At 39.6% G+C, this 15,349-nt stretch overlaps 1 protein-coding gene across 1 annotated transcript; it reads left to right on the forward strand.

Annotated features, from left to right (window-relative positions):
* Positions 1-572: 572 nt before the first annotated feature.
* Positions 573-15,349, forward strand: LOC135743992 (uncharacterized). The gene is made up of 9 exons (XM_065261912.2): positions 573-778; positions 1,417-1,526; positions 5,804-5,888; positions 6,339-6,534; positions 6,627-6,695; positions 6,774-7,714; positions 10,200-10,984; positions 11,268-11,456; positions 13,801-15,349. Exons 1-9 carry the CDS (start codon positions 654-656, stop codon positions 14,046-14,048), a joined length of 2,748 nt encoding a protein of 915 aa, XP_065117984.1. The 5' UTR covers positions 573-653; the 3' UTR covers positions 14,049-15,349.

The following is a 15,349-nucleotide window of genomic DNA, read 5'->3' on the forward strand; positions in this document are numbered from 1 at the left end:
AACAAACAATGAAAATAAATCCTTAATCTTTTCTTTCATTTAACCCCTTAACTGAGTTTACTTTAGTATTTAGTATGTTAATTTTAATCTATCACAACAACAAGAGTAGCCTATGTAGCAAACCGTTGACACCTAGTGGCCATTGTTGGTAAAACCTCTGAAAGTGTAATAAACCTGATTTTTGGGGGGATCATTTTATATATATATATATATATAATTAATATAGACTTTGTTGCATTATTTTTATTAATTACAATAAATGTAAACTGCTTTAAAAAAATTTATTTAACATTTTTACCTCCAGACACATCTTCATGAAAAACTTAAAAATGTCTTTAAAACAAGACCAAAATAATGCCAGAGTTAAATTAATTTGAAGGTGCACATCACCTTTTCACCCACCACACTAAAAAAAATGCTGCGCCAAGTTCTCTTCATGACAGGTTAATATTCTGTTATTTATAAGTTTGCAAGTTTGTAGATCAACTTGTGTAAAAAAAACTTGTTATAAAGTAACTTGTGATCAGTAATAATGTGTTTCCGTGGTTACATGATTAAATAATAAAACTAAACGATATTATGATGGGTGAGCATCTTGTGTTGTTGGAGCCCATCTCATCATCCAGTCCACAGGCCAGCTGAGGCTGCTGCGCATGCGCGTCATGCTGCGCACCGGAGCAGCGCTAATGGCGGAGAGCGTGCGGTCGCCGTTCGACTACCGGGAGCCCCCGACCCTCGACAGCGACGGGGATGGCAGCAAGCCGCCGCCACAGCGTGGGTCAGTATCTGTCGCTCGCGCGGAACGGACGCTCGCGGCCCGAATCTCCCGCTTTGTTTTGGAGGGATTGATCGGTTAGCACGCATGCTAACGGTTAGCCAGTCCGGTTCTGTTGTGTTCTCGTGCACACGCCTTGATGAGGAAAAACGGTGACCGTCAGACGGCGCTTGTCATGCGCTCTGCGCTCGTTTATTGTGGTTAATTGTTTGTTTACCTGTAACTTACGTGTAAACGCCAGAAGACTACAGTGCGAGCCTCTAGTTAACGCGCGTGCACTGCTAGTACCGTTGTGTGCGCGCGCCAGCCAATTTTCATTACAGATTTTCACCATGGTAACCACAGCTAACGCGGTGATCCAGCCATAACTATCGTTATTACATGTTACAATAAGTAATAAATTACCGAATTGTTGTTGGTTTTTTATTAACAGTTAAATAATCGTGCGACAATTCATCAAAACACAACACACAACATTACAATCATTTCATATTTGACCTGTTTTGTTGCATGTGTTAAGTGTTTTTTTTACTACACTAGAGACTTATTTACAGCAGTAAGTGATGGTATATGAGTGACAAGTGTTGTATATTGTATCTGTAGTTTTTGTTATAATTGTGTGTGTTTGTTGTGTGTCATAGGCGTGTGTGTGGCAGGAAGAGGAAGGGGACCCCGGTGAAGGTGTGTGAGCGTGCAGCATATGTGTCAGAAGATGAAGAGGAGAGTCTGTCTGAACACAGCTACAGCCCAGGTACACACACACACAAATATCATTTATATGATGCAGATGCAGTGTTTCCCACACAGTTTATTTGTAGGCAGCACAAAACCAAAATCCACCATCACAAATAGATTTGTGCACTCCCTCTCACACAACAGTTCCTGTTTACACACCTGTGGCATCGGTTTCTGCGCTCTGATGTGACTCTAGCTGTGTCTCATTTGAGTATGCATACGCCATAAGGTTGTCTCATTTCAGAAAAGCAAACAGGATACTCCCAATGCGACCTTCTTTCAAGAGAATTCGGAGGATGCATAAGCAGTGGCGGCTCGTGACTTCTTTTGCCGAGGAGGCCGAACGCACATTTTTACATGACGAGCCACACACACGACGCACCGAACACATATTTTGCTTTTTGAGGCACCGGCCGCCACTGAGCATTAGAGATGTATTATTTGTTGCTGCAAATAACCCACAATTCCTTGCAGCGACTCGAACAACATAATTTTACAATGTCATTCTACACACATGCAGCTGTTAGGGGTGTTCATCGGAAAGTTCATTGTGATCCTATACAATATATTTTTCTTCGCCAGCAATGCGATTTTTGCTGATACATCAAATGCTTCTTCAATGCAATTACGATTTGTTAATTTGCTGATATTTTACATTACGTGTCTAATCAAGCAATTACATTTTTACTTACAAATGCAACCAAAATATATAACATGAACATTTATTAAACTATTAAAAAATGCAAAATCTCTGTACATTAGTACATTTACAATAACAAACTAACTAAACATTTCGCTTGCTGACACTAGCAAATGAAAATAAACAAAAAATGCACACTTTGATGAAAATGCATAGATGAATTTACATCAAGGAGGATGTAAAGAGTGTCAAAATAAAGGTACCTCATATTGATTTTTTATTAGTGGCATCCATGCATCGGATTGTTAGGGAAAAAATGGATGTATCGATCCATATCCATGTATTGCTACACCCCTCCTGTTAATACTAGTGAAGATGTGCTGTTTAATTCAAATATTTTTAAGTAGTTTTATCGTAGTTCATAAGATACATTTATATTACCGTACACAAATATATGAGGCATCTTTTTCTATATCAAGTCATATAAAACTATAAAAAATGTTTAGAATACTAATGAAGTATTCCGATCTTCACACAAATATTTAATAGATCGTTGAAGCTATGTGAAGTTCCCTTATGCTTCAAAAGCTCCACCATCATCCCAGTCCCCAAGAAATCCCCCATTACTGGATTGAATGACTATAGACCAGTGGCCTTGACTTCAGTCGTCATGAAGTCCTTTGAATGCCTGGTGCTGACCCACCTCAAGAACATCACAGGTCATCAGCTGGACCCCATGCAGTTTGCCTACAGGGCAAACAGGTCAGTAGATGATGCAGTGAACATGGGACTTCACTACATCCTGCAACACCTCGACCAGCCAGGGACCTACGTCAGGATCCTGTTTGTGGACTTCAGCTCGGCGTTCAACACCATCATACCTGGAATACTCAATGCAAAACTCTCTCAGCTTACTGTATCTCCTGCAATTTGTCAGTGGATTACTAGCTTTTTGACCAATCGAAGTCAACATGTGCGGCTGAGAGGCGTCACATCTGGATCACGGACAACCAGCACTGGTGCACCACAGGGGTGTGTCCTTTCCCCACTGCTCTTCTCACTCTACACAAACAACTGTACCTCTATAGACCCAACTGTCAAACTTATAAAATTTGCAGATGACACCACTATCATTGGGCTCATCAAGGATGGCGATGAAACCGCATATCGTCAAGAGGTTGGTAAGTTGGTGCTCTGGTGCAGTCAACACAACCTAGAGCTAAACACTGTGAAGACTCTGGAGATGGTGGTGGACTTTAGGAGGCACCCCACAGCGCTATCCCCCCTCACAATATCCAACATCCCAGTGACAAACGTGGACTCATTTAAGTTCCTGGGCTCCATCATCTCCCAGGATCTGAAGTGGGAGTCCAACACCAACGCCATCCTTAAAAAGGCTCAGCAAAGGATGTACTTTCTACGACAGTTGCGGAAGTGTGGCCTACCACAAGAACTGCTGGCCATCTTCTACACTGCTGCAGTTGAATCCATCCTCTGCACATCCATCACCGTCTGGTTTGGGGCAGCCACAAAACAGGAAAAACACAGATTACAACGCATAATTAGGACTGCGGAAAAAATCATTGGTGTCTCTCTGCCCTCAATACAGGACTTATACACTTGTCGGACCAGGAAGCGGGCAGAGAACATCATCAAAGACTGCACGCACCCCGCATACACCCTCTTTAACCTCCTCCCTTCTGGCAGGCGCTACAGATCCCTGCGCACCAAAACAACCAGACATAAGAACAGCTTCTTTCCCTCTGCCATAACTGTACTGAACTGCAGCTAATTGGCGTCAGCCGCTCTATGTCCATTCACCACAGTACATACTTATAATCCTATATACATCTTGCACTCATTACATACACACATATTTACTGTATATTTGTATATCTCATTTGTAGAATATGTTAATAGGGTGACATGTGCCTATATGTATATTGTTGTCTATTTTGTACAGTTTGTGTCTTATCATTATTGTCATGTATATTGTTCTGGTATATTGGGTGTTCTACTATCGTATTATACGTCTAAATGTTAAAGTATAGAGAGTATTTACAATCTACCGGAAACAAATTCCTTGTATATGTAAGTATACTTGGCCAAATAAACTGATTCTGAAGTAATGTAAGTTTGTCTTTAAATAATAATGAACACCAAATTAAATGATGATAACATGTCATTTGTAGCACTTTTACAGACAGTATAAAGTAATACTGTACATGTACAGTATAGTGATATTATTATTTCATTATATATTTAATTAGATCAGTATTGGCTCATTACCTCAAGTCTCTGGTAAAAACAGGTAAACTTAATATCTCTCTAATAAATATCTGTTGTATGTACGCCGCAGCTTCTCAAACATTGCATATATTAAAACAACGTATAAACACATTTTATTTTCAGATTACTCCAAATGTAGAAATCATTTCCTATATTCAACTAATGTGACAGCGCAAGGATGTTAACGTTTTGGCATAGCAATGTGATACTTCCTGTTCGTATGTCCTACGAATGATGTTAAGTTTAACTCTAGTTTGAGGACCCTTCGTATACCTCATCTTGTTACCTCTGGAGGACGTGAAGGATGCAGCCCTCTGAAACGAGACACAGCTTATGAAGCAACATAAATAAAAGGCTTTTGTAGACCAAACTTAAATTTCACATGGAGTCAATAACAACAGAGTCGCTCTAGAGCAGATTATTTCTGATAACAAGCAAAATAAATAACCAGGTGATTATCTTAGTTCACATCGTAGCTGAAGCGCATCAACCATGACACTGAACTAACGTTACTGTGTAAAATTGATCTAAACAATGTTAACAACAGATCTTAAATTCTTGCCGGGCCACACAGCAGTGATCCATGCTCACCATATTCCCTCGTCTTTTGAAAACCGAAACATTTCGTAGTTAGTTTAGTCGCTAACCAGACCGATAAACAAGCACAGACTGGAAATTAATGAAACCGTCTATACGCCTTATTTAGTCCACGGCCAAACCGAGCTGTGAGGGATGGACGTCTAGAGCTTTAAATCTGTTTTATATCGTTCAGCCATCAAAACACAGAAAATACAGCGTTTGACAAATTTATACAGGACAAAGAAGCTCAGAAATCATGGATTGTTAAAATGAGAAGGGACGTATGACCTCATTATGAGATGAGAATAACACATTCATTGTGTATTTAATATCTGTTTTGATATTAGCCTGTTGGCTAATGGCTCATTTTTCATGTTGTAAGCATGTTTACTCATATACCAATACAGTATTTTATGACAGCAACTAAGTGTATATCTCCAGTTTGTTTGGCACATAAGAGTTTGTGTCATGTATTGAACATGGACTTAAGAATGTGTGATTGACTTGATAACAAGCTGTTTATGTGATAGTTTGTTGTGTAAGTATTGTTAGAGGAAAAACCCAAAGTTGTGTCCAAATGTTATTTAGTTTACAAATCAATTCTGCTTCTGTTGATTCTGGTCTCATCCACCTGATGAATGTGCTGACACAGATAAACTGAAAGTCTGTGGGAAACATTGAGATTGTTTGATTGACTCAGTCGTACAGAATAAATGATATATGAATGTATGAATATATATTAAATCTGATGTCATTTCTTATTGACTCTTGTGTGTGTTTGTCAGGAGATGAGCAGTACACGGAGGGTGCCGAGGATACGCTCCCTCCACCGGGCAGCCCATACTATCTCACTGATCACACACAACTCTGGTAGGACAGACACACAAGACACTGTCATAGACTCACACACAGGCTGTGTTCACACGCACCGCCTAAAACCATAGAGATGGATGTAAATGCAATTGAGAAAACTTTAATTATGTAATTAACAAAAACAGCTGGCGTGTGTAGTGCTTCCCATTGTGCAGAGAAGAATAAACAATGTTGGTTTCATATTTAAAGTTTTAATCTGTAAAATGAATTAACTTAACATCAGTGTCAGCCACTGCATGTTTTACCAAAGCAGATATATCCAATACAAAAGTAATCCCCATGACTCCTGGTGACATATGGACATCTTGTAAAGCAAAATCATTGGTTTTTGGACAACTGTATTATGGTACCACGTGAACGCAGCCATAGAGTGTTGAGATGTTTAAAGCTCAAGTCTCTTATGATGAAAATATAAACCTATCTTTGAAATGTTTGTGTCTTCTGCAGCGTGCCTGAGCTCGATGAGGAGGGTTCGAGTGGAGTCCGAGGTCCTGTGCTGTTTCATCCGCCACCCAACTGCAGGATTCGAGAGGTGCACTGTGGCAGTCAGGTGCGGCTTGTCGTCATAGCGATTCGAGATATCGCCAAAGGCGAGGAGATCACGGTGGACTACAGCCTGACCGACTGGGGAGAAAATCCTATGGTAATAATGAGCTGCGTACACCAGCATCATCTGTTAACATTTACTGGAGATGGAATGATTCATTTACTTGTGATTTGTTTTTTAAACCACAGGGTTTCCATACTTCTGTGTCCCCACGTGGGTTTGAATGTGGATTCAACCCAGAAAACAACATCAAGAAGGTTTGTACATAAAGAAATTCTAACGCAGCCTACTCTACATCTGACAGGAATGTTAACACGTTTATTAAATCTCTTTAGGAGGAGGAGCCAGGCTCGCTTCCACTGTCTCTCACTGTTTCTGACTATCTCACTCCATCATGGTCTCTCTCGCCCTCCTCCTCGCCGCTCTCTCACTCTGAGGCCAGCGACTCCGACCGAGAGGAAGACGAAGAGGAGGAAGATGATGACGACGATGATGACGACGACGAAGAGGAGCTGGAGGACCTTAGGGGCCGTATGATGAGACGGCGCAAGAAACGGAAAACCTTAGTGACCGTCAAGAAGAAGACCACACCCAGGGCTCAACCCCACCCTCTGTCCTTCACTCCCCCCACCCCCTCGTCGTCCTCCCCCTTCCAGCAGTCTTTGACTACACCCACAACAAACATAAACAATAACATAAACATAAATATTGGGCACGGCGCTAGCGGCACCGTCTCCCATCGACAGCACTGCCCGTACTGCGGCCGTCACTTCCGATCGCTCGCCCGTCACCTCGAAAAACATCACGACCAGCAGCCCGAGGTACGAGCCGCCATGGAGCTGTCTCACCTCCAGACGCAAGCCCCAGCCACCACCTCTTTTTCTTCTCCCGCCCGACCCACGTCCACCTCTGGACCGTCCCTGTTTTCCCACCCGCAAGATTCCCTGTCTCCGGCATCTAAACCCGGAGCGGTCTCCTTCTCGCTCTCCCTGTCCCAGCCTCCTTCCTTGAACCCCTCTAAAAAGAACGCCACCGCCCTCTCGACGGCAACTAAAAAAGGCACGGTGAAGACGGTTGGCAAGACGCCGCCGGTCACACCTGCCAGGAGGGGACGCCCACCAAAGAAAGAAAAGGAAGAACAACAGAAGAAACGGGAAGAGGTGAAGCAAGTGCCAGAAGAAGCTCCTCCTACTCCAGGTAAGGAGGAAGAAGAAGAAGATGAAGATACGAGACATGATGGGCCTGCAGATGAGAAGATGAGTGCTGAGACAGTGAGGTTTGTTTGGTGTTAATTATGAAATGTTTTAGATGATAAACATGAGACTTGTGAGTTTTTGTGTGTTGATGTCAGATTCTCATGAGTCCTATAAAAGCTGCTGTTAATCAGAAACACTTCACACACACACATTGGGCCCTATTTTAACGATCTAAGCGCATTGTCTAAAGCGCACAGCGCAACTTCTAAATGGGCGTGTCCGAATCCACTTTTGCTAATTTAACGACGGGAAAAATGGTTTGTGCGCCGAGCGCATGGTCGAAAAGGGTAGGTCCTATTGTAATGGGAGTATTTTGGGCGTAACGTGCAGTAAACCAATGAGAGTCACAGCTCTCATCCCCTTTAAAAGCCAGTTGCACTGGCGCTATGTCTAATCCCTATTTAGATGACGGACTTTGTAAACTGAAAAACTAAGCGGAGGAAGAAGATCCCCAGTTTAAGATTAATGTTAAATAATTGTGTTGTTTTTCACTTGTATTTAAATTGTTATTTTTTTATTAAAACCTTTAAAACCCGTTTTCTTTTAGTCATGGAAGTAAAAAAGCAGGCTTGTAATTGCTTTTAATGTATGGCTATCCAATATCATCAAAAAATAATTTACAAGTATGTAAGATAAGGTTTGTACTCTAAAAATACTTTATACAACAAGGCGGCGCTAAACGTGAAAATTAGGGTGGAAACTAGCGAAAGACACTTGCGTTGCGCATTGCGCCGGGTGTAAGATAGAGCCCATTATCTTAACTCATTTAGTTGGTCTAATAAAGATTTTGTTAAAGGTTAGGGGCGGCACACAAAAGTTGAGATGTTTTTAACTTGGTGCAGAATGCAGATGCACCTGGAAAAAATAAGTGCATTGCACCACGTGTGCGTCGATTTCATTATGAGCGCGCATACCGCACACCTACATTTGGAATAACCAACTTGAGAGCGCAAAAGACTCTAAACTTCACTCATGGAGACATAAGTCTTGTAAGGATCAGTTCTCCTCTGACACATCACAACTATAAACCATAACCTTTCTGATTAGAAGAGGTAAACATTTAATAATGTTTAATAATATTGTGTTAAAGTGATTAAATTAGTGCTTTGGGGGATCATTCTTAAAATTAGCAAAATAATGTGTGCATTTCTCAGAACAATTTGATAAAAACTGGACAACATCATGGGTTTCATGCAAAAGCCTGTAACTTATTTAAAATCCTTAGTTCATCTCTCAAAAGTAAATGTTTACGTCAGTCCTATCAAAAAGTCCTTGTGTCATTGTTCATCAACAAGACAATCAAAATAACACAAGATTGGGTTCACAAGAATGAGATGAGATTTTCACACTTTAAGATGAATGGTTAACTGAAATCTCTTTATTTATTATACACATTATATCTGTACCTAATAATTATTTTGCTTATTGACAATGAAGTAATTTGATATTTTTTTGTAAAATAGATCCATAAAAACAATAGTAATATTTAATATTATATAATAAGACTGTCTTTATGACAGTCTACACATCTGACCTGAAGGATGCAATCTTTTGTTTGAGAAACGGCCAGCATTTCACCTCCACGAGAAATATGATGACATAATTAAAGTCGCGAGATATTTATAATCCCATGAGATCTCGTCACAGCCCTAATATTTTCTGATTTTACTTTCTGGCTACAGTTTTGCTAATGATGATTGTAAATAAATATGGCTGCACTTTTTCAATTTCTACTCATTCGTGTATGTCAAACATTGCATTGCAAGAGATTGGACAGAGTTCATTTTTACAACTTTACCTTTTCTGTAAAAAGTTAGACACATTGTGGTATTGAATAAATCAGATTTTACAGTAGAATACAAAAATAACAAAACTTCAAAATTTTAAACTTTAAAATTCAAATCTTAATCTTCTCCTGATGGATATCAAACAAATCCTTTAGATAATCTCTCACTGTCTTGTACAATCTAACACGTCAAACATTCACATTTACAAAAGTCTACAAAATAAAAAACAGATTTTGATAAAAAGGTTAACCATTTGTCATGATTTATGTGATGAACTCCTGTCTAAATGTTTTGATGTGTTAGATAATTCAACACAAACCAGTATAATGTATTTAGATGAAAATGACAAGCAATTGAAAATGTAGCAGAGAATTGATCATAATCATCAGCATGATCATAATAAAGTTTTTGCAATTTGTCCAAAACAATGAGAATTTGCTTATATGTTGTGTACAACTGACTTCATGATGTGGAGGTTGAACAAAGTCTTTAAAAATTAATTTCTGATCTGAGAAATGATCACTGAGAAAAACTTTAACCATTTTACTTCTGAAGTCAATGTGTTTCAAGCATGTTTAGATATTTTCTGAAAGAGTTTTCTTGTTGAATCTTGTTTTTCCACTGCAAATGATATTTTTTGCTTTATGATGTTAGAGAAAGCTGAACATCTGACATCTTGTCTGTCTGTGTATCTGTCTGTCTGTCTGTGTGTCTTTAGCTCTCAGCGGTCACACATGCCTCCTCTGCTGTCTTCGCTCTCCACACTGGTTGTGTATCTCCGACAACAGCAGCACTCATCTTTTCTGTCCTTGTCTCGCTCTGCGGGTTCGGCGGAGGCCTGGCGTCTGCTCTGTCACTCCAGTCTGGCGCTTCTGATTCTGTACAACCGTCATCGTGAGTGCGAGGTGGCCAAACTCACCATACAGGACTACCGCAACCGGTCCAGCCCCTCTCGCCTCTCTCCTCTGGAGTCGTCCCTTTCTCCTTTTGAACGTCACGTTCTCTGTCATCTCGCCCGGGTGGGCGTGTTGGGCAAACGCGGTCGCGTTCAGCCCCTCGTTCTTCCTCCTCATTCCGAGTCCTGTCTGGATCTTCTCCTGAAGACCTCCACTGAAGTGGGCGTCGATCCGGAAAGCCCGTACGTCTTTTCTCGGCCGTACCATTCCCCTGCCACGCCGCTCCGTGGAACGGACCTTCTCCGAGGTTTGGCGCGCACTAGCGGTGCTAAGAATCCCACCACGCTCACCGCACCGCGCTCTCGCCGGCAGGTGGCCATCTTCACTCAGCTCCTCTTGCTGGAGGAGGGCGAACGACCTGCGGGTGCGGCGGCCAAACGATTGGAAGATTTCCTCCAGAGAGAGTATCACGTGACTCAGAGCTGCGCTCGGATCGGTCAGGACCCGGGGCTGATGAGCCGGGTGGGACGGGTGGTGCTGTACGGAGAAAGAGATGGAGTGCTGTTCAGAGGAATGAGTCTTCAAAACATCTGTCTCGAACTGGACGGTAAGTCAATCAACAAATCAAACTTGGCTGTGACAGCAACACACACATTGTAAGTCCTTTATTTGTTTTTTATCATCAGTCTTTTCTGGTTTAGTGAGGTAACATCTGTTAACCAGTAGCATTCTCATCCATTCAGTCTGTTGCAGTCAGTTACTAAGAGTAGAGTTTAACTAAACTAATATGATGAACATGAGACAGATTGAGCACATGAAGGATCACATTGATGAAGAGTATGAAGATGAGTTCAGATGTTTGTTTAGCTCACAGCTGTCTTCTCTCACAGTGATGTCAGGGAACTCTGCCGACTCGTTCTCTGATGATTCTGATGCAGACGGTGATAAGAATAAAGACAAAGTTCAGGTGGGAAAGAAAAGAGCATCCAGCAGTCGAGGACCACGACCCAAAAAATCAGCACCGGCCACGCCCACCCCTACAGCTACACACAAGAGGAGGAGTTCTCAGGTCAAATCAGGTGAGTCGACATCACGAGTCAGGAAACGGCTTTATATCACATAACGCGCACCGTTTCTGTTAATCTCATGTTAATCTTGTATACCTATAGAGTAGTGTTTCATCCTTCATATGTCCAAAGAGTCTTTCGTGTTGTCAGATTTATAAAAGACAGAGCAGTCTTTCTGTTGTTTTTTTTTCTGATAAAAGTCAAACTCTTGAAGGCGTACGCTGGGCGGTACTAAAGCAGCCTTTGGATACTAATGCAACAAATAACTACGGCTTACAGTCGATTCAGATCCTAAGTTGGTAATTGATCAACAGGAACAACAGCAGCACATTTACAGCAGTACATCTCTGTACAGTATATCTGTAATATAAAAGGAACCAAAACTGCTAAAAAAGCTACAATATATAATTTTTTTGCTTTTGGTCCGGAGCAAATGAACCGAACTACAGATGTGAAAGATGTGTATGTCTTAGTTTACCTTTTTGTAATTTTTGTAAAAAAAATCTTGTTTTATAATTTTTTAAAATATTTGTACATAGAAAGGGTAAGGAAAGGAACTAGAAAGGGTATACATTTATCCATACATACTCATAACATATTAACACATACACATACATACATCACATACATACATCCAACAAAAAACAAACACACAGTCAATAGTTTACATTGAAGTTATGGTCATACAAATTGTGAAACCAACAAGGTCAGAGGTCTATAATGGAAGCCCAGATTTTCCTAAAAACATCAACCCTGCCTCTTAAGGAGTAAGTAAATTGTTCAAGTCGTAATGTATCATACAAGAGAAGTTTGAACAGATGAAATGTTGGAGGTCTATGTTGATTCCAGTTAAGCAATACATATTTTTTGCTATATAAGAGATAGTTTACCTTTTTTGTTCAAAAATAGTACAAAAATAGTAAATAATACTGTGGCATGAAAAGTGTAGTATAGTTTATTTATTTAAATATATATATTTAAAAGAATGAAATGTATTATTCTGTATAATATATTATAATGTAGAATTCATATTCATATATAATTATCTTTTTGAATTATACTTACATTTTTATGTATTTTAATTTGTTTAAACTGTTTAATTTAGTAGTAGTGCTATTACTTGACAATAGATTTTAATAGTTTAGTTTAGTAAATAATAGTCTTTTTTCATTCTGATGTTTAACAGACAGACTTTTATTTTGACATTTTGCCAGATAGACGGCAGATTTCTAGAGCCTTTATCGAAATAAACTTGTTAAATAAACTCTTAGATAAAAACTCATTTACTGAGGAGACACGCAGCACGAGCAGATAACACTTTTTAAAAAGCATAATTTAATCCATATCACGACTTATGCCTGAATTTTGCTGCGGACATGTGAGTAGGTTTTAAATACATGAACTCAATGAAGTGAGGAAACAAGATTTTAAGAGCAAAACAAAGTGAAATAGTGCCAATCCATTGAACTTCTTTCACTCATACACACAAGAACGAAGAAGCGGATCTTGACTCGCGCACATGCTGTGTTGTGTTGTGCTGTGCATGTGTGATAAAGGGTGTGTCAGTAATAAAGTTCCAACAAAACAAATCCTTTAAAGGGGACAGAGAATGAAAAAACATTTTTACCTTGTCTTTGTTGAATAATGGTAGTCTACCCGCATTCACAAACATACAAAAAGTGCTAAACATCTCAGTCTCATAGAAATTCCTCTTTTAGAAATGTCAGCCAGAAAACAGCCCAATCTGAAAAACTGATGCTTATGACATCACACTCATCTAAATGCATTTTCTGAGTGGCAGCAAAGTCAGCCAATCAGTAATGAGATTGCAAGTTAAGCCAGTAGGGGGAGCCAAATAGGTGCAAAACCACTTGTTTAAAACCCCCCACCCTAATAGAGCTATCTGAGAGAGGTTTTTAAGAAGCTTCTAAGGCATTACAGACACAAAAAAACATTTTTTTGTCTACATGTCACATCACAGAACAAGGATAAATACCCCGTTCAGTCATTCTATGTCACCTTTAAAGCCTAATAATTTGCCTCAATTATTTTTTTGTATTCAATTACTTGAGTTACTTGAGGAATCGTTACAGCCCTATGTTGTGTATTTCAATCCTTAATACAGTTGTGTTCACACACTCTTACTCCAGTGATTCTATAACCAAACTCACACACATACATTTTTGTGATTCACAACTTCATATCCGTGTTAATGTTGACTTTGAGGACCCCTGTAATAAATGAAAGCTGGGTTTGAGATGTGTTTTATTTCCTAATAGAGAGAGGTACATGATGTTGTTGTTTGATTCTGGTGAGTACCGTGTGTTTATTTGATGATTTGTTTGGTGTCCGTCAGGTAAGCGTGGGGTCCTGAAGCGGCCGTGGTCTGAAGCCGAACGCGTTGCCGTGGAGACTCACCTGAAGCAGAACATCGTGGATCTGCGTGTACCTGCGAAAGCTGACTGTGAGCGCTGTCTGCAGCTCTGTCCTCTGCTGGTCAGTAACCAGCGCGACTGGAGGGCCATTAAATTTTACTGTCATAACCGGATTCAGTTATTAAAGAAACAGGGCCGCAGAGAAGGAAACATCACCGCCGTCTGTTAACACAACACTCGCTTACACTTACACAAACTATTCACCTCACTGAAGATCATTCACATCTATCAACATCCCATAAACAACGTTCTCATGAAGTTATTATTGACTGAAATCCTTCATTTGCATGTTATTCATTATATTTTCACATTACAACACGAGACAGACTCTGTTTGTGTCAGGTGAGATATTTCTTTAATCTGTCACGTTTCATTGATGATCACTTCACACATTCCTGTATCTGTTATCTGTTTACTTTAACAGCAAACTCATGACACAACATTATTTTACTGTAGTTAAGTTAATGTTCAGTATTAAAACACACATCAGTCAAGTTATTACAGCGCTGTTTCTCATTCATCTGACTGTTGATCTGCTGTGATGGATGTTAATGGTTTTGTACTCTGGCAGTATTTGGGACCAGGTCTCATTTCAGAGAGACAATGATGGACTGAATCCCTTCATCTGTGATCTGACCGACACGATCTTGTGTAAACAACATTTCTGGCTCATATTTCACATGGATATTTCTCATATAGTACACTGCAAAAATGACTTTCTTTCTTAGGTTATTTTGCTCATTAAGAAAATCTTGTTTTTTTTTTTTTCTACTGAAAACAAGAGAAAAATACTCAGTAAGAAACTCATTTTTTGCAGTGTATAACAAGCATTATAATAAGTGCTATGAGCCAGATATAATCCTGACCTCATGAGATATTTATCTGTCTGCTCTCTTCTTCTTTTAATATTTCTTGTATTATTGTCATAGGATTCATTTGTTGTAATGATGTGAAAGCAGGCCGAGGATGTTGAGGATAAACTCAATGTCTGGAGACGAGAGGTTCAGCGTAAAGTCAGTGAGTTTTGTTATTTTATTCAGATTTGTGCCAACAATACAAGATGATCTTCTTATTGTAGTTTTTGTATAAACTAATGATGGACAGAAGAGTTATATTCCCTCATCTTTACACTTCTTTAAGGTCTGTTCGGTGTACATTGATGTATTGTAATGATGTTAGGCTTTAGAAATGATTATGATGTGATGATGTACATTCTGTAAATATTGACTTCTATAAAATTACCACATTTTAACTTTTCTTTCTTAAATATCGCTGTAAAGGTCTATCAGATTTTAGAAAGATGATATCTTGAAGAATACAGGAATTCATGTGACATCATTTGCATTTCAGATTGTTGTCTTTTTATTAAATTACATCCATATGAAAGATCAGTCAGACTATCAGACATTAACTGTGAGGATTTGTCAAAAGATTTTATTCAGATGATTTTTTTAGATTATTTTTCTTGAA

The sequence above is a fragment of the Paramisgurnus dabryanus genome, chromosome 2 (genome assembly GCF_030506205.2).
Source record: "Paramisgurnus dabryanus chromosome 2, PD_genome_1.1, whole genome shotgun sequence".
In the NCBI taxonomy this organism is placed as follows: domain Eukaryota; kingdom Metazoa; phylum Chordata; class Actinopteri; order Cypriniformes; family Cobitidae; genus Paramisgurnus; species Paramisgurnus dabryanus.